The following is a 20,869-nucleotide window of genomic DNA, read 5'->3' on the forward strand; positions in this document are numbered from 1 at the left end:
ATAACTGGGAGCTGCCACACCACACAGTATTTCTGATAATGTCTAATTAGCCATAACTAACTGCAAGGGTGGCTAGGAGATGTATCTCTATTCTGTGTAGCTAGCATATTAACCGCAGAATTTATTTATTTATTTATTTATTTATTGCAGGAAGTATGTCTTTTTTAATGGATTAAAACAATTGTCTGTACTTCTAAAGCTGTATCTATTTTTTCAGGTTCTGTCTTTCACACATCCTACCTCGTTCCACTCTGCAGAGACATATGAGTCCTTGTTACAGTGCCTAAGAATGGAAGATGACAAGGTGGCAGAAGCCGCTATTCAAATTTTTAGAAATACAGGTCACAAAATAGAAACAGACCTTCCCCAGATACGATCGTGAGTACATTTTTTCTCCCATGGTAAATACAAAAGTTTCTAAGTGTGGGAACCATAAAATCATTGTTTTCCTTTTGTATAGGAAGATAGGAGGGAGGAAAGACAATTTTGATTTAAAAGCTACTTTTCTGTGTCCTCCTCTGTTTTGTCTTTCCCTTGCCTTACACCCCTCTCCCACCATTAGAATGTAGGCAGCAGAGTAAACTGAAACTACATGTTTGTTTATAACAAAATTATTTTAAGATATTAAGAATCAAAGGTTATCACAGAATTGAGTGTTTTATTTATGATTAATATCTTTCTAATCCATGTATATTCATATTTTTCCGGAAATGGGTTGTAAATTCAATAACTGTCACACTGCTATCCTACCAAAAAATGGGGCCAATAGTTCACTTTGGCATCTTAAAAATGTTAAGGTGAAACTTGTGTTGAGATGTTATATTTAGACTTAAAATATGCAGAAGACATCTTCTGGAGGAAAAAATACATTGCAAATGGCTGTTGAATCGTATGTATTTGCAAGTAATTCAAGGTATATTGAACTACATACCATTTTCCTCTTGTGGTAATCATAGGACAAGCGGTCTCCTGAAGTTTTTATTAAATTTGTGAGCTTATAGTTTAACTTGTGAAAAATTCAGTGTTCATTGTACATTCTCTTCATTCTCAGCATTGTCTGGCTAATAAAAAAAGTTACCACAATCAGTCCCTGCCCTCGAGGAGTTTGTAGACTAGAAATAATAAACTTTATATGTATACATTATTAAAAAAAGATCATTGACACAGTAGGACAGATTTTGATAAGTTTTTCAAGGGAGGAAATCCTATACATTTTTTTAAGGCAAAGGATCTATTCTTAGAGAAATTCTACCCCAAAGGAAGCAATTGAAAATGGGTATAGGTAGAAGAGGTAACTTTGGACGTGAGGAATAAAATACCTCATTCATAAGACTAATGGAGGAGAAAGGAGATAATCACTGAAAAGAAGAAAAGCACAACACTAAAGACCTCAATAACATCTCTGATGGCATCACTGGATTATACTGCTCTATAAAAAAACAAGAAGAAAGTTTAAAGTTGACTTTCTGTATTATTTTATTTGGCTAATAATAATAATACATTTAACAACAGTTTGGTTGAAACTGTCTTCCTTTGTCATTCACCAGTGTTATTTTATAAGAGATCATAGTCTAGTAAATGGAATGGTGAAAGACTAAACAGATAGGAGAGAGGAAAGACATCTTCCGTGTAGAAGTGTGGTCAAGACTCAGTCAAGGAAGTCTATTTGGGCATGAACATCCCTATCTCATAATTCCAAAGTCTGTACAGACTTCAGGCGTATTTATAAATGTCACATCAGACTTATACCAACTAGCATATGTTCCCATTTTTGGTTAAGGTGCATGGCCTGGAGCCTGCAGTATAGCTTTTCATATCTAGCCTTCCATTATCATAAGAGGGCCTTGTCACCCTTGCATTTGATACCACTAACTGTAATCTATGAAACAGGCTCTTCTCTAATAACATTAAATATATGACAAATATCTTTCCTTAAATACTTGTTTCGCTTTATCAATTTTCTTCTGATTATAAAAATACTTAATGTTCATTGTAGCAACTGAAACTAGAAAAAATGTAACGAAATAGTCACCATTAACATTTGATATGTATACTTTCTATGAATGTTCATCTACTAGATGTGTTTGTCTATTTTTTATAAGTTCATATATGCACACTGTTTTCTTCATTCTACCTAATGTTTTTTCATGTTATCAACATTTAATTTTTGGAGAATGTTCAATGTTTTTCCATCTCGTCCTAAAAGAAGACTGTTTTAGTTTACTTTTCATTGTCAGTGTAGAGGGTAAGTGTATGGATTTTGAAAGAGGTGCTAATTTTCAAATCTCAACTCCCAGTTTCCTAACTTTGTCATCTTAGGAGGCTTAAATAACATCTTTGTGCTTTAATTTTCTCATCTGTGTAATGACTATAATAGTCGTCTTTGGGTGGATGTGAACATTAGTTGAATTAATACATGTGGAAATACCTAGAATGGTGCCTGGCACATAATAGTTAGATATTTATATTGCCATCCTAGTGATACATATGTAGCTGTATCTTTGCATACTTTCTTTCACTAGTATTATTTCAACTGCTTAATACAACTTGGCCTTTTGCTACTGTCTTTCCGTAGCTACTTTGAAATAACTGAAGGGGATTATAAAAGGGAATTGAAAAATTAGCAATCTCCTACTTAGAAGGTAAATGTAAAAATATGTCATGGGATAAGCTTTAGATTATGAATTAAGGGTTACTTGTTATTTTGCATATTTGTCAGGTAGCTTTAAAATGAAAATTGTCTCCTGAAGTAGGCTTTTTCTTGAGGCATTGTATTTCTTGGTTTATACTTGGGGGCAGAGAGGGAGCTTTTTTACAAGTTTCTTTAGATCAGATAATTTTTAAGAGAGCCTTCCCTACCAGCATCCATCCATATAGGGGACGTGGAAGTCAACCAAAGCAATAATTGTTGGTTTATGGGTTTAAGAAAAAAAAAAAAAAAAACTATATTATTTTTTGCAGGACCTTAATTCCCATTTTACATCAAAAAGCAAAGAGGGGTACTCCACACCAAGCAAAACAGGCTGTGCACTGTATACACGCCATATTCACAAATAAAGAAGTCCAGCTTGCACAGATTTTTGAGGTATATCTTAATATATAGGTTGTGTTTATATTGGTCTTTATTTTTTAAGCTCTATAGTTTGATGAAGATGGAAGCTAGATTTTTTAAAGCTGTTTATATGAAGTCCTACCCTAGAATATAAATTCCTTGTGAGCAAGGATTCTGTCTGTTTTATATGATACTGCATTCCCGGTCTGTGGATCAGATTATATGTTCAAACACCTCATATTGAAGGGTTTTGTGGTTTTTGTTTGTTTTTTAGTTTGTTTTTGAGATAAGATTTCACTTTCTCACCAGTGCTGGAGTACAGTGATGCGATCTCTGCTCACTGCAGCCCCGAACTCCTAGTTTAAAGCATTCCTCCTGCCTCAGCCTCCCAAGTAGCTGAGAGTACAGGCACCGCCACCATGCCCAGCTATTTTTGGATTTTTTATAGAGATGGGGTTTTGCCATGTTGCCCAGCCTGGTCTCAAACTCCTGGACTGAAGCGATCCACCCACTCCATGCTTTCAAAGTGCGAGGATTACACACATGAGCCAGCACACCTGGCCTTATGTGTTTATGTTAGAACATTTTACTTAATTTTAGCCTTATTGGTTCAGTGGTGCATTTATCCTCAGAAAGTATTAGTAGATAATTTTGAACAATCCAGTTTTAAGTACCTAAGAACCCTACCTGACAATCCTGTTTCCCTTTCTTTACTTATAATGACTGGCCTCATTTTACTATTAGAAATGTATTCCTATTATCATAAATCGGAGGTAGTGTGACCAAAACCCAGTGAACTCTTACTTTGTATGATTTAAGGTCATTTAAAATGTTCCCACAGGATAAGAAATCCACTAATATAGCAAATCCATTGTTGTAAATTAGTCAAAAATAATGCTGATTTCATGAAGCAAAAAATTTTTTTAACTTCTTTTGAGTTTTATTTTTTATGTTTTTTCTACATTCTTTCAATCTTGCCAAATTTTAGTAGGTGAATTAAGTACCAAGTGTCTTAGGTTGAAGTTAGTTATGATCATATTAGAGAAGATTGGTTTGGGCATGATAAATTCAGGAGGACTCAGGAAAATGTACTGTTTCAGTAGAGTGTCTAGATATTTATCAAACACATTGGTAATTTTGTCTGTTTTATTTTTATAGCCACTCAGTAGGAGTCTGAATGCTGATGTGCCAGAACAACTTATAACTCCATTAGTTTCATTGGGCCACATTTCTATGTTAGCACCAGATCAGTTTGCTTCCCCAATGAAATCTGTAGTAGCAAATTTTATTGTGAAAGATCTGCTAATGAATGACAGGGTAAGTTTCTCATTTAATTAAATTGAGAATCATGAGATTAAGACTGTTTACATCTTCATCGCAGAAACACTTCTGTTTCTCTGTAATTCTCTTTTTCTTTTAAATTATTCTATACTGGTTCTACTTATTTATTATTTAAATTCCAAACTACTTCCTTATTTCATGGTAGCTATTACTACTAGAATTTCACACTTAAGAAACAAAAATTAGAACATGGAATTGGTGAATCATGAAAGATAAATATAAGTAAAAGCTATTTTCCTGACCCTCAAAAGACAGTTTATCATTTTCTGGAATGTTAGAATTGGGTTATTTTTGTTTTTTGTTTTGAAGACAGAGTCTGGCTCTGTACCCCAGGCTGGAATGCAGTGACTCGCTGCAACCTTGGCCTCCTCTCATTCCTCAGCCTCCCAAGTAGCTGGGATTACAGGTGCCTGCCACCACGCCTGACTAATTTTTGCATTTTAACTAGAGACGGGGTTTCACTATGTTGGCCAGGCTTTTATTGAACTCCTGACCTCAGGTGATCTGTCCGCCTTGGCCTCCCAAAGTGCTGGGATTACAGGTATGAGCCACCATGCCGGGTTAAAATTTGTTTTATCAGACGTTGTTAGAAATCTAAGTGGATTAGCCAGGCGTGGTAATGGGCGCCTGTAATCCTAGCTACTCAGGAGGCTGAGGCAGGAGAATCACTTGAACCCAGGAGGCAGAGGTTGCAGTGAGCCAAGATTGCACAGTTGCACTCCAGCCTGGGCAACAAGAGGGAAACTCTATCTCCAAAAAAAAAAAAAAAGGTAAGTGGACTTGAATTTGACTAATTTTTAAGATAATACACTGTACTTTTGGCACTAGATTTATTGATGTCTGTGTGCTCTGATTTATTACCTCTGTCTAGGTTGGAATGTATAGATTGCAAAGGCTCCCCAAATGATTTCGGAAACGCACCTTAATTAAGAATCACTACTGGCAGGGCGTGGTGGGTCACGCCTGTAATCCCAGCACTTTGGGAGGCTGAGGCGGGTGGATCACCTGAGGTCAGGACTTCAAGACCAGCCTGGCCACCATGGTGAAACCCCATCTTTACTAAAAATACAAAAAAAGTAGCCAGGCGTGATGGCAGGTGCCTGTAATCCCAGCTGTTCAGCAGGCTGAGGCAGGAGAATCGCTTGAACCCAGGAGGCAGAGGTTGCAGTGGGCCAAGATTGCGCCATTGCACTCCAGTCTAGGCAACAAGAGCAAGACTCTGCCTCAAAAAAATAAATAATAGAATCACTGCTTTACCAAATGGATCTGAATTAAATCTGTTGTTACTGAATAAAGACACAGATATGCTGGATCATTATGGATAACTTTCAATTAAGTGCTAGTTTGTCACAAATCCAACTTATCCAAAGTTACTAACTCTCACATGGTTCGGTAGTCTTGAGGCCTCAATATAAGGAACTTAAAGACACCAGCTAGTGTACTTTCTGTATTTGTACCACCTCCCACTTTTGAATGCAGCAGACAAGAAGAGAAGAACATGGCCTAAGTCTCATTTCCCACACCACATATCCTTGCTGCTGTTTTTACTTTTGGTAGATGTGGTTGTCAACAAATGTGAAATTTAAGATACCTCTTAAATGATGATTGTTGATAGATTGTGTTTTCAGATAGTCTTTTTTATTGTGATAAACTATACATAATATCAAATTTGCCATTTTTAAGTGTTAACATAATAGCCACATTGTTATCTAATCATCACCATCCCATCCAGCTCCAGAATTTTTTCATCACCCCAAACAAACTCTGTACCCATTAAGCAACAACTCTCCATTGCCCTCTGTTCTACCTTCTGACTCTATGACTACCTGTTCTAGGTATCTCTTATATGATATTTGTCCTTTTGTGTCTGTTGTATTTCACTTAGCATGTCCTCAGGGCTCTTCCATGTTGTAATATGTATCAGAGTGTTGTTCCTTTTGTGGCTAAATAGTGTTCTATTATATGTATATTTTTGTTTGTATATATCCCACATTTTGTTTGTCAATTGATGGATACTTGGGTTGCTTCTACGTGTTGGCTATTGTGAATAATGCCGATATAAACGTTTATGTTCCTGTTCTCCCATTTCTTGGGTATGTATCTAGGAATAACATTGTTGGGTTACATGTCATTTTCCTTTTTAAAAAAGCAATAGCCGGCCGGGAGCAGTGTCTCACATCTGTAATCCCAGCACTTTGGGAGGCCGAGGCGGGAGGATTAAGAGGTCAGGAGATCAAGGCCATCCTCAGTAACACGGTGAAACCCCATCTCTACTAAAAATACAAAAAATTAGCAGGGCGTGGTGGTGGGTGCCTGTAGTCCGAGCTACTCGGGAGGCTGAGGCAGGAGAAGGGCGTGAATCCAGGAGGCAGAGCTTGCAGTGAGCCGAGATCGTGCCACTGCACTCCAGCCTGGGCGACAGAGCAAGGCTCCATCTCAAAAAAAAAAAAAAAAAAGCAATAGCCATACTAGTGCATAAGAAGTGGTATCTCATTGTGGTTTTGATTTGCATTTTCCCAATAAATAATGATGTCAAGGATATTTTTTCTGTGCTTATTGACTGCCCTGTATATCTTCTTTGGAGAGCTATTAAATTCCTTCATCTACCCCACTCTTCTTTTTTTTTTTTTTTTGAGACATGGTCTCACTCTGTCACCCAGGCTGGAGTGCACTAGTGCAACCTTGGCTCACCGCAACCTCTGCCTCGCAGGCTCAAGCAATACCTCCTGCCTCAGCCTCCTGAGAAGCTGGGTCTACCAGCACATGCCACTGTGCCTGGCTAATTTCTGTATTTTTTTATAGAGACAGGGTTTCGCCATGTTGCCCATGCTGCCTTCACCCTCTTTTAGTTGGGTTGCTTCTTGTTGAGTTTTAAGAGTTGTTTACATTTTCTGTGTATTAAACCGTTGTCAGATATTTACCAGATCCAAGATCATGAAGATTTCTCCCTATGTCATCTTTTCAAAGTTTTATGGTTTTGCCGGGCGCGGTGGCTCAAGCCTGTAATCCCAGCACTTTGGGAGGCCGAGACGGGCGGATCACGAGGTCAGGAGATCGAGACCATCCTGGCTAACACGGTGAAACCCCGTCTCTACTAAAAATACAAAAACTAGCCGGGCGAGGTGGCGGGCTCCTGTAGTCCCAGCTACTCCGGAGGCTGAGGCAGGAGAATGGCGTAAACCCGGGAGGCGGAGCTTGCAGTGAGCTGAGATCCGGCCACTGCACTCCAGCCTGGGCGACAGAGCGAGACTCCGTCTCCAAAAAAAAAAAAAAAAAAGTTTTATGGTTTTAGCTGTTAAATTGAGATATTTGGGCTGGGCGCGGTGGCTCAAGCCTGTAATCCCAGCACTTTGGGAGGCCGAGACGGGTGGATCACGAAGTCAGGAGATCGAGACCATCCTGAGCTACACGGTGAAACCCCGTCTCTACTAAAAAAATACAAAAAACTAGCCGGGCGAGATGGCGGGTGCCTGTAGTCCCAGCTACTCGGGAGGCTGAGGCAGGAGAATGGCGTAAACCTGGGAGGCGGAGCTTGCAGTGAGCCGAGATCGCGCCACTGCACTCCAGCCTGGGCGACAGAGCTAGACTCCGTCTCCAAAAAAAAAAAAAAAATTGAGATATTTGATTCATTCTGACTTAATTCTTATATATATTAACAATCTAGTTTCTTTGTTTGTGTGTTTGTTTCTTGTGGATATCCAGGGTTTTTTTGTTTTGTTTTTGTGTTTTTGAGACGGAATCTCACTCTGTAGCCCAGTCTGGAGTGAAGTGGTGCAATCTCGGCTCACTGCAACCTCTGTCTCTTAGGTTCAAGCAGTTCTCCATCCTCAGCCTCCTGGATAGCTGAGACTAAAGGCATGCACCACCATGCCCAGCTAATTTTTTGTATTTTTAGTGGAGGCGGGGTTTTGCCATGTTGGGCAGGCTGGTCTCAAACTCCTGACCTCAAGTGATCCACCTGCCTCAGCCCCCCATAGTGCTGGGATTACAGGCACTGACCCTCTGCACCTGGCTGAATATCCAGTTTTTCTAGCACCATTTGTTGAAGAGACTTTTCTTTCCCTAAAGGTGGTCTTGGCACCCTTGTCAGAAAGGAATTACCATATATGCAAGGGTTTTCTGGGTTCTTTATTCCATTGATCTGTATGTCTGTCCTTGCCAGTACCAGCCACACTGTTTTGATTACTGTAGGTTTTATAGTAAGTTTCAAAACTGAGAAGTATGAGTCTTCTAACTTTGTCCTTTTACAAGCTCTGGTTGGTGATGTTCCCATAGGTTTCTCAGAGGCTGTGTTGATCAACATGAAAAACTTAATCAGCAAAAAGTTAAATTTTTTTCTTCATGCTAATAGCTAAATTTATTCAATTGTCTATAGTCAACAGGTGAAAAGAATGGAAAACTGTGGTCTCCAGATGAAGAGGTTTCCCCTGAAGTACTAGCAAAGGTAAATTTGTTTAGGCCTTGATAATCTTCATGTTTAAAAAAGGAACATTCGTAGTTATCTTCCTCACTTTTTTTTTTTTTTTTTTTTACGGAGTCTAACTCTGTCGCCCAGGCTGCACTGGAGTGCAGTGGCGCGATCTCCACTCACTGCAAGCTCCGCCTCCCAGGTTCAAGCCATTCTCCTGCCTCAGCCTCCCGTATAGCTGGGACTACAGGTGCCTGCCACCGCGCCCGGCTAATATTTGTATTTTTTTAGTAGAGACAAGGTTTCACCGTGTTAGCCAGGATGGTCTCGATCTCCTGACTTCATGATCCGCCCATCTCGGCCTCCCAAAGTATCTTCCTCAACTTTTAAACATTTAATAAACAGAGATGGGATCTTGTTGTGTTGCTCAGTTTGGTCTTGAACTCCTGGGCTCAGCTGATCCTCCCACTTCAACCCCCATGAGCTTGAGCCATGGTGCCTAGCTGAGAGCCTTTTTTATTCAACAAGGTTTTCTTAAGGAGGTGCTTTATTTTAAAATTTATTTTTAAATTCTTTGCAAAAAATTATTTCTTGAAGACATTGTAGTTGTCATTGTTTATTATATGTCAGTGTCTTCTGCCTGCTAAAGCAATCAATCTCAATGAGGCTGTTTTTTAGAGAGGTTGTTTATAGAATGACGGTGCTCAGAGGCATCTTAAATCCAGCCTCACCACCACTATCTACAAGCATATGCATATTAACTTGGCAAAGATAGATAATTGTCAAGCTGGTCACTGTGGCAGATTTGGGATTTAAAATAAGATTGTATCATCTTTGATAATCTGTTTCACTTTGTGTTGCTTCATAGTCATTATATATTCTATCAATTCATTTTTCCTGGTTGTCAATAAATACAATAAATAACACTTTGGGTTTTTTTTCACACCTATAATCCCAGCACTTTGGGAGGCAGAGGCATGAGGATCGCTTGAGCCCAGGAGTTCAAGACCAACCTGGGCAGCATAGTAAGCCATGTCTCTACAAAATATTAAAAATAATTCAGTTGGACTAGGTATGGTGGCTCATGCCTATAATCCCAGCACTTTGGGAGGCTGAGGTGGGCAGATGGCTTGAGATCAGTTCAAGACCAGTGTGGCCAACATGGTGAAACCCCTTGTCTACTAAAAATACAAAAACTAGCCAGGCGTGTTGTTGCACGTCTGTAATTCCAGCTACTTCAGAGGCTGAGGCAGGACAGTCGCTTGAACCTGGGAGGTAGAGGCTGCAGTGAGCCAAAGTTGCGCCACTGCCCTCCAGCCTGGGCGACAGTGAAACTCGGTCTCAAATAATAATAATAATAATAATAATAATAATTTGGCCGGGTGTGGTGGTGCATGCCTATAGTTCCACCTACGCAAGGAGAAAGCTGAGGCAGAAGGATCGCTTAAGCCCAGAAGGTCAAGGCTACAGTGAGTTGTGATCATGCCAGTACACTCCAGCCTGGGCGACAGAGCAGATAGATGATTGTTACTAAATTTGTGGATTTAATAAATGTAAAGCTCAGTTTAAAAGTGGCAGATTTGGGATTTAAAATAAGATTGTATCATCTTCTTTGATAATCTGTTTCACTTTGTGTTGCTTCATAGTCATCATATATTCTATCAATTCATTTTTCCAGGCTGTCAATAAATAATACCTTGATTTTTCGGCTGGCTCTTTCACGTATATTGGTAACAATCTTTTGACTAGACATTTCTAAGTAATTATGACTACCAATAATTATAGCAGTTCCTTTTTTTTTGGATCAGAATGTTAAATGAGACTGAATCAGACTTGATGGTTTCTTCAAAGTAGTTTTTCAATACCACAAAACTATGAAACTCGAAAGTTATTTTCACTCACTACAATCAGTACAGTTTTTTTGTTTGTTTTGTTTTGTTTTGTTTTTTATGAAACAGAGTGCTCTGTTACCCAGGCTGGAGTGCAGTGGCACAATCTCAGCTCACTGCAACCTCTGCCTCCCGAGTTCAAGCCATTCTCATGCCTCAGCCTCCTGAGTAGTTGGGACTACAGGCATATGCCACCATGCCTGGCTAATTTTTTTTTTTTTTTTTTTAAAGTATAGACAGGATTTTTTAGTATATACAGTGTTTCAACATGTTGGCTAGGCTGGTCTCAAATGCCTGACCTCAAATAATCCACCTGCCTTGGCCTCCCAAAGTGCTGGGATTATAGGCGTGAGTCACCACGCCCGGCCTGTATAGTTTAAATTGTTTTTAAAGTATATGTTTTCAAATAGTTTCAAAATCTTGGACAAACGTCTAAGTTCTGGATAAGCCTGAATTCTGGAACCAGACTTTTGAGCAAGTTATCTATCATAATAATGTGTCTCAGTTGCCTTATCTGTTGGGAAAAAAATCTTCCTCGTAAGAGTTTTTTGAGAGATTAAGTAAGTTAATACACGTACAGCTCTAAGAAAAGTATCTGGCACTGGTTAAGCACAGAGTAAGTATTAGTTCTTATTGTTACTGTTATTATCCCATAGATTTATTTAATGAAATGTCTGCTGATGGAGATGAATAATCTCATTAATTAATATAAATTAATTTTCCCTTTAATTGGAATTTTAAGTTGCTCTCTTTTTTTAGCATGTTAATATTTTATAGGTACAGGCAATTAAACTTCTGGTAAGGTGGCTGTTGGGTATGAAAAACAACCAGTCTAAATCTGCCAATTCAACCCTTCGGTTATTATCAGCGATGTTGGTTAGTGAGGGTGACCTGACAGAGCAAAAGAGGATCAGGTGAGATTTGTCTTTCTTTCCAGTTTTATTAGTGCTGAAATTTTGGTAGAATTTACATAGGAATTATTTACCTAATGAATACTGAATGGTGTAATTACACCATGTTCTTCAGGGTCAAATCTTATGTACTCATTTAGGGCTTGTCTATCTGTTATGTTAGTGTTGTTATTTTAATAGTGCCAATATATTTTTCTTCATTCCTAAAGAAGAGGAACTTTTTCCAGTAAATATGTAATCATAATCACTATATTGTACTATTATAGTTAGCATCAACATTTGGTTCAGTTAAACAAATATTTGTTAAATTTCTACTCCATAAAACACTGAAAAGCATTGCAGCAAAAATAAGTAGGAAAAGTGCCTGCTGTATTAAAGTGATTAAATAAGCGGAGTGACTCGAGTCCCATGAAAGTAATAAAAATTTCAGTGGCAGCCAGGCACGGTGGCCCATGCCTGTAATCCCAGCACTTTGGAAGGCCAAGATGGGCGGATCACGAGGTCAGGAGTTCGAGACCAGCGTGGCCAATATGATGAAACCCCGTCTCTACTAAAAAAACAAAACAAAACTTAGCCAGCATGGTGGCACATGCTTGTAATCCCAGCTACTAAGGAGGCTGAGGCAGGAGAATTGCTTGAAACCAGAAGGCAGAGGTTGCAGTGAGCTGAGATCGCGCCACCACACTCCAGCCTGGGCAACAGAGCGAGAGCCTGTCTTAAAATAAATAAATAAATAAAAATTCCAGTGGCGACTCGAGAGAGTTTAAGCCTTCTTCTTGTACAAATTCGGGTGTGTACACATGTATGTGCACACAGAGATTGTTTACATTGTTATACATTTTCACTTTTAATCTGTAAAATTGCCATTTCATTTTAAGATGAAAATAGAAGCTCGATTTTTCATGATCCTGGTTTCTTGCAAATTCTTGATTTAGTAGGGGCCAAGATTACCAACATAGATAACTAAAGTATTCTACATACAATGCATTCCTGTTTAAAAATTTGTTTTAGAGGACAGAGGTTTAATCATTCCTTTATGAGGCTGAGCACAGTGGCTTACGCCTGTAATCCCAGCACTTTGGTAGGCCAAGTCAGGCAGATCAGTTGAGGTCATGTGAAACCCTGTCTCTACTAAAAATATAGAAATATAGCCAGGTGTGGTGGCACATGCCTATAATCCCAGCTACTGAGGAGGCTGAGGCATGAAAATCGCTTGAACCCAGGAGGTTGAGGTTGCAGTGTGCCGAGATCATGCCATTGTACTCCAGCCTTGGCTAGATATGTGATAGTGCTATGCTATTAATTTTTTAAAAATTATTATAATTAGGAATGGAATCTCACTGTGTTATCCAGGCTAGCTGGGCTCAAGCAATCCTCCTGCCTCAGACTCCTGAGTAGTGGGACTATAGGTGTGCACCACCACACCGTATTTTTATCATAGAATAAGCCAAGGGCAGCCTTTTATAACACTGTTTAGAGCTGCGTTAGGGATAATGAAAGCTTTAAATTGGAGGTAATTATGTACAGTATATGGCAAAGGCATAATAATAATGAGCTCTTACAAGTTAGTGATACCTAGGCAGGGCCCCCAGTGGAGAGAAAGATTAGCTATTATCAGTTTACTTTTAAAAGTTTAACATCACTAAATGCAGTCAATACAATTTGAACTTAAGCAATACCTCTTTTCCTTATAAATCAGAAAGAAAAAAAATTTTATAAGCAATAATTCCTCAGTATGATCATGGAAATGGGTTCCTTCATTACTCCTATGAGTATAAATTGGCAGGACTCTTCGGCATTTTTGCATCTAGATCCTCAAAAATGTTATCCTTGACTCTTTATTTTTACACTCATCATTCATGAATATAAAAGAATCATATGAAAGCATATACACAAGCATGTTCCTGCAGCATTGTTTTCCATCACAAAAAATAGGGGAATGGTTAACCATGGAATGAACACCCATTAGACAGATCCTAACTGGATATCATATAATATAGTATTACCTTTTCTAAGCCGCAATTTCCTCATCTTATGGAGTGAAAATTAATTGAGATAAAGCCTATAAAGTGTTTTTCACACCTGCCTGGCGTGGAGTAAGCACTCACATGATAGCTATTAAGTTTGATTCCTGAATGAATGCCATAGAAACCATTTGAGGCTCCCTCATTGTTACCAGTGCTCATTGTAACAATCCTGTTGTCCAAGAGTGCCAGGTTTTTTCCTCTGTATGCTTAGCAACAGTCCCAGTGAGTTCCGGCTAGCTTTCTGCATTTCGTAAAGTGGTCACAATAAATATAAAAGCCATGCTGTGTTCCACATAGAAGTCGAAGTAGAAAGCCTCCCATGCCATCCCATTCATTGCCACATTTTACCACATAAGTAATAAAAATTCATAGTGTGGGGGTGGGAATGCCAAGGCTTCATAGGTTCCATTTGAAAACTGTATTCTGCAAAAGGAGGTCAGCCCCAGGAACTAAGACAGACACTGGCTCTTATATTTCATATCCTTTAGGTATTTGTCTGATACTTCTTCCGTATTAACTGCAGCCCTGCCATTTCAGCAGGCATAAAGCTAGATTCCTGTTACACGTTTATATACAGGAAATAGATTTTAAATTATGATAGGTGATTTTTTTTTTTAATTCTTTGTGGTTTTTTAAATCAAGTTTTCTTTCTTTCTTTCTTTTTTTTTTTTTTTTTTGAGACAGAGTCTCACTCTGTTGCCAGGGTGGAGTGCAGTGGTGTGACCTTGGCTTACTGCAACCTCCGCCTCTCAGGTTCAAGCAATTCTCCTGCCTGAGCCTCCTGAGTAGCTGGGAGTACAAGTGCGCACCACCACGCTCGGCTAATTTTTTTGTATTTTTAGTAGAGACAGGGTTTCACCATGTTGGTCAGGATGGTCTCAATCTCTTGACCTCGTGATCCGCCCACCTCGGCCTCCCAATGTGCTGGGATTACAAGTGTGAGCCACCATGCCCAGCCACTTTAATCAAATTTTCCACAATCAATATGTATTTCTCTTAAAATGAGGGATACTCCTGATGTAAAGAGTTTTTCCTAACCTTGCAATTACTGTGGTTGCAAGAATAAGCAGAGTTGTTGGGTTGTGGTCAAGTATCTAACTTAGAGCTGGACTAGAAATGAAGGCAGGTAAATTTGTAATCAGAAAGTCACAATGATTTGATTTGATTGTGAAAGTCACAATCCCTTGTGTTAAGTTCATGGACTCAAAGTAGCTTTCCCATATTTGTACGTCATTTTAAGCATAAATTATCCTCTAAGGACCCTACATTCAAAAAGGGACGAAAGCATTTTTATGAATGACAATGGTTATAGGAAATGTTTATTTCTTTTTTGTTTGTTTATAGTAAATCTGATATGTCTCGCTTGCGATTAGCTGCTGGTAGTGCCATAATGAAGCTTGCTCAGGAACCTTGTTACCATGAAATTATTACCCCAGAACAGTTTCAGCTCTGTGCACTTGTTATTAATGTAAGTAACAGTCTTATTTTTGTCAATTACTTGTCTTCAAAGTTGAATACATTACTTTTCTATGGATACAGATCCATTTATTATGTGAATATATGCACAAAAGGTACTGCTATTATTACCTGTTTAACTGTCTTCCAATTATTACATTATTTATTCCCCCATATAATTATCTTTTTTTAATTGAAGAAAACATTAAGAAAAACTGCTGGGTTTTTGTTTAATAAATGGTTGCCAATTTAAGTTTTTCTGTGCTGCTGTAGGATGAATGTTACCAAGTAAGGCAGATATTTGCTCAGAAGCTACATAAGGCACTTGTGAAGTTATTGCTCCCATTGGAGTATATGGCGATCTTTGCCTTGTGTGCCAAAGATCCTGTGAAGGAGAGAAGAGCACACGCCCGACAGTGTTTACTGAAAAATATCAGTATACGCAGGGAATACATTAAACAGAACCCTATGGCTACTGGTAAGTAACTCAGAGTTCTCTGTGCGCAAATATATTTTGTCAGTGTATCAATTTTTAGGTTTTTTTTCTTGTCATGTGTTTCTATTATAGTTTATAATAAAACTGGGAGTTTTATAGAATACTGTCATTGTAGTTATTATGTACTTAAAAACTGAACTCCTCAGTCCTGTTTATGCTGCATTAACTCCTGGCAAACTGCATTTTTCCTACAGGATCAGGAGTGTGGTTTAATTTGAATATATTGCTCAGATGTCAGACTAAATAATTTTTTCCTAGCTTTGCCGGGGACCTGTTTTTAATGGGTTTAATATCTGATACCTTTGACTTTAATATCTTTCAAAAGTGAAATATAACTCCATACCAGGTACCAGAAAAAGAAATTGAAAAGTGAAGTGTAAAATATTTTAGTATCCAGGTATCATGTTGCGTCTAATTTAGAAATAACTGAGGGAAAAAATGGAAACTTAAGTGGTTAGAACTCAGTCCACTAAGGCATTTTATAAAGATTGTTTATGTTTTTACTTCAGAGAAATTATTATCACTGTTGCCTGAATATGTAGTTCCATACATGATTCACCTTCTGGCCCATGATCCAGATTTCACAAGATCACAAGATGTTGATCAGCTTCGTGATATCAAAGAGTAAGTCTTGTTTTTTGAGAACTCTAAAAATTATGTTTAGTTTTCAATAAAGGGTAAATTATGTATTATTATGTTTATATTTCCATTAGAATTAGAATCTCCTTATGGTTTTATTCATTTATTATAAATTGCCAGTTTCATCTTTCAAAAATTTTCCCATCTGCCAGGTTTTGGTTATTCATTTTCTGTTTGTTTGCAGCTAGTCAAGCTATCTAAGTCTTTGAAATAGGTTAGTTTGGTTATCTTAGATATTATATTTGATTTTTACTATTTATTTTGAGAGGGTTTGAATATGGGAAGAGTACTGAAGTATGTGAAATAATTGGAGTTGGAACTGAAAACAGTGGAGCATATTTTTTATTCTTTGTTCTGTCTAGCATGCAACAGCTTCGAGTATCTTTAAAAATGTTTTTGATACATAATAATTGTACACATTTATAAAGTACACATAATATTTTGGTACATGCATATAGTGTGTAATGAGAAAATCAGAATAATTAAGATATCCATCCCCTCTTCATCCCAGGCAGTCAGAGCTGCAATGAGCTATGATCAAGCCACTGCACCCCAGCCTGGGTGATCGAGTGAGACCCTGTCTCTAAAAAATAATAGTAACAATAAAATTGTTAAAATACAAGTAAGTTATCGTTAACTGTAGTCACCCTACCGTGGTATCAAATGTCAGAACTTATTCCTTGTATCGAAGTGTATTTTTGTACCCATTAACTAGTCTCTTTTTTTTTCCCCCCGAGATAGAGTCTTCCTCTGTCACACAGGCTGGAGTGCAGTGGCACGATCTTGGCTCACTGCAACATCTGCCTCCCTGGTTCAAGTGATTCTCCCATCTCAAGACTCCTGAGTAGCTGGGACTACAGGTGCTTGCCACCACTCCTGGCTAATTCTTTTTTTGTATTTTTGTTAGAGATGGGGTTTTACCATGTTGGCTAGGCTAGTCTCCTGACCTCATGATCTGCCTGCCTCAGCCCCCCCAAGTGCTGGAATTACAGACATGAGCCACTGCACCTGGCACCCAGTCTCTCTTCATTCCCCTTTCCCTTCAACACTTGACAGCCTCTGGTAACCACCCTTCTACTCTCTGCCTGTATAAGATCTTCATTTTTATTTTATTTTATGTTTTTAATGATACAAGTTCTTATTCTACCCCCAGGCTGAAGTGCAGTGGTGTGATCAGGGCTTATTGTACCCTGACCTCCTGGGCTAAAGCAATCTTCCACCTCAGCTTCCCAAGTAGCTGGGACTACATGTGCCACCATGCCTGGCTAATTTTTATGTTTTTTGTAGAGATGGGGTCTCACTGTGTTGCCCAGGCCGGTCTCAAATTCCTGGACTCAAGTGACCCTCCTGCCTCAGCCTCCCAAAGTGCTGGGATTACAGGCATGAGCCACCATGCCCAGCCAAGATGTACCGAATGCCTTTATTTTGGATATATATCCAGCAGTGGGATTGCTGGATGATATGGCAGATCTGTTTTTGTTTGTTTTTTTTTGTTTTTTTGTTTTTTTGTTTTTGAGAAACCTTCTTTTTTTCTCTCTCTCTCTTTATAGAGATGGGATCTTGTTATGTTGCCCAGGCTGGTCTTGAACTCCTGGGCTCAAACAGTCCTCCCACTTTGGCCTCCCAAACTTCTGGGATTACAGGCATGAGCCACCACACCCAGCCTGAGGAACCATCATACTGTTTTCCATAGTAGCTTCAACATGGTGTCCCCACTGACTGGAGCACTGAGCAGTCACCAAAGTTCAAGCACAATCAGTGCCCTGCTCTTTGTCCCCAGTTCATCCCAGGTGGTTCTGCCCATCTAGCACTCCCAGTGGTTCTCATGGGACAGGACTGGAGTGGGCTTCCCAGACTTGTGGAGAGCTCAGAGTTCCACTTCCAGTTCCCTCCTCTCATCTCAGAAACCACAAGTCTAGGGAAATTGTATGCAAGTGGTGTTCTGACAGTTCAGGAGATCAGGGTGGTGCAGTCTGAAATTGAACTGTTTCTCTTACCAGTGGTGGCATCACTCAGTTCTTCTCCTCCTGCTTCTGGTGCATTAAAAGATGGTATTCTTGTCTTAAATATTTTCTAGATGTTCTGCCATCTTGCTGAAATCATTTCCATTTTTGTGTATCTTTAAACATAATTTTTAAATTACCATGTAATTTGAAGATCCAAATAATGTTTTTCATGGCGGGTGTGGTGGCTCTCACCCGTAATCCCAGCTACTTGGAAGGCTGAGGTGGAAGGATTGCTCGAGCCCAGGAGTGGAAGGCTGCAGTGAGCTCTGATCCAGCTACTACATTCTATCCTGGGTGACAGGAAACCTGGTCTGTTTTTTTTGTTTGTTTAAGGTTTTCAGAATGTAGTTACATAACTTTATGGAAACTAGTAAGTTACTGTGTCAGAAACAATTTTTTTTTTTGTTGTTGTTTTGTTTTTTTTTTTTGAGACGGAGTCTCGCTCTGTCGAGCAGGCTGGGGTGCAGTGGCCGGATCTCAGCTCACTGCAAGTTCCGCCTCCCGGGTTCATGCCATTCTCCTGCCTCAGCCTCCCGAGTAGCTGGGACTACAGGCGCCCGCCACCTCGCCCGGCTAGTTTTTTTGTTTTTTTTTTTTTAGTAGAGACGAGGTTTCACCATGTTAGCCAGGATGGTCTCGATCTCCTGACCTCGTGATCCGCCCGTCTCGGCCTCCCAAAGTGCTGGGATTACAGGCTTGAGCCACCGCGCCCGGCCAATTTTTTTGTTAATTGTGTTAAATATATATAGCAAAATTTGCCGTTTTTAACCACTTTTAATCATACAATTAAGTGGAGAAATGTCCAGTGACTTTGCCCTTTTATATTAATTGGGTTGTCTTTTTGTATTTGGGTATTTATCTCTTATCAGGTACATCATTTACATTCTTGATAGTATCCTTTGATGCATGAAAGTTTTCACTTTAATGAAGCCCAGTGTATTTTTTCTTTTGTTACCTATACAGTACTTTTGTTATCATAATTAAGGAGCCAAATCCAAAAAAATTTTACTGTGTTTTTGGCCAGGCACAGTGGCTCATGCCTGTAATCCCAGCATTTTGGAAGACCGAGGCGGGTGGATCACCTGAGGTCAGGAGTTTGAGACCAGTCTGACCAACATGGTGAAGCCCTGTCTCTACTAAAAATATAAGAAATTAGCTGTGTGTTGTGGCGGGCACCTGTAATCCCAGCTACTCGGGAGGCTGAGGCAGGAGAATCACTTGAACCTGGGAAGCGGAGGTTGCAGTGAGCCGAGATCGCACCGTTGCACTCCAGCCTGGACAATATCAGCAAAACTCTGTCTTTAACAAAAGAAAATTTTACATTTCCTTCCATGACTTATAGTTTTAGCTCTTCAGTTAAGATCTTTGATCCATTGTAAATTCATTGCTGCAGGTGGTATAAGGTGTAAACATTCAGATTCATTATTTTGTTTGTGAATATCCCATTTTTCCAGTACCATTTGTTGAAGAGACTGTTCTTTCCCCAAAGTTTGGTTTTGGCACCCTTGTCAAATATCAGCTGATCATATATGCAAGGGCTTACTTCTGGGCTCTCAATCCTATTTAATTTGTATGTCTGGCCTTATGCCATGTAACTCTGTCATTACTGTAACTTTATAATAAGTTTCAGAATTGGGAAGGCTGATTTCTGTTCTTTTTCAAGATTGTTTTGGCTTTTGATATTTCCTATGAATTTTAGGTTGCGTTTATCTATATTTCTAAAAAATTCCATTGTACTTTGATAGGAATGGCATTGAATCTGTATATTGCCTTGGGTGATACTATTATAAGTATTAAGTCTTCTAATCTATTAGCACAGGATGTCTTTGCATTTATTTAGGCCTTTAATTTTTTTATTTTTATTTTATTTTATTTATTTTTCCAGCACTGTTCTGTAGTTTTCTGGGTACGGGTCTTTGTCTTCCTTGGTTAAATTTATTTCTAAACATTTTATTCTTGGCCAGGCATGGTGGCTCACACCTGTAATCCCAGCAATTTTGGGAGGCCGGAGCGAGAGAATTGCTTGGGCCCAGGAATTTGAGACCAGCCTGGAAGCATAGTGAGACTCTGTCTCTCTTTAAAAAATTAAACAGAAAAAAGAAAATGGGTTATTGATGTGTCCAGTTCTTACTAAGGCACTCTATTTCTCCCTTCAATTCTGTTGATTTTTTGCTTCATAGATTTGGGGACTTTCTTGTTTGTTTTGTATATATTTATTACAGTCACATTTTCTTGCTAGATTGACCTTTTATCAGTATAGTCCTTGTGGTCTCTTGTTAGCTTTTTGACTTTAAATCTGTTTTATCTAATAATAAAATAGCCACTTATCTCTAGTTACTGTTACATGAAATATCTTTTACATTAAAAGTAATTACTGATAAGGAAGGAGTTTTGCTAAATAGCTGTGTATTTTCTTTCTTTCTTTTTTTTTTTTTGAAACGGAGTCTTGCTCTGTCACCCAGGCTGGAGTGCAGTGGCGCGATCTCTGCTCACTGCAAACTCCACCGCCTCCTGGGTTCATGCCATTTTCCGGCCTCAGCCTCCCGAGAAGCTGGGACTACAGGCGCCCGCCACCTCGCCCGGCTAGTTTTTGTATTTTTAGTAGAGACGGGGTTTCACCGTGTTAGCCAGGATGGTCTCGATCT

The 20,869-nt window shown here is 39.1% G+C and overlaps 1 protein-coding gene across 1 annotated transcript in view; it reads left to right on the forward strand.

Moving 5' to 3' along the window:
* PDS5A (PDS5 cohesin associated factor A) overlaps positions 1-20,869 on the forward strand; it is a 173,565-nt gene that overhangs the window by 113,476 nt on the left and 39,220 nt on the right. The window contains exons 18-25 of the mRNA XM_011949083.1: positions 218-378; positions 2,962-3,085; positions 4,211-4,369; positions 8,769-8,837; positions 11,468-11,604; positions 14,973-15,096; positions 15,357-15,561; positions 16,089-16,203. Coding sequence (XP_011804473.1) covers positions 218-378; positions 2,962-3,085; positions 4,211-4,369; positions 8,769-8,837; positions 11,468-11,604; positions 14,973-15,096; positions 15,357-15,561; positions 16,089-16,203 — 1,094 coding nt within the window. The remainder of the gene's footprint in view (positions 1-217; positions 379-2,961; positions 3,086-4,210; positions 4,370-8,768; positions 8,838-11,467; positions 11,605-14,972; positions 15,097-15,356; positions 15,562-16,088; positions 16,204-20,869) is intronic.

The sequence above is a fragment of the Colobus angolensis genome, unplaced genomic scaffold, assembly GCF_000951035.1.
Source record: "Colobus angolensis palliatus isolate OR3802 unplaced genomic scaffold, Cang.pa_1.0 Scaffold29, whole genome shotgun sequence".
Classification (NCBI taxonomy): domain Eukaryota; kingdom Metazoa; phylum Chordata; class Mammalia; order Primates; family Cercopithecidae; genus Colobus; species Colobus angolensis.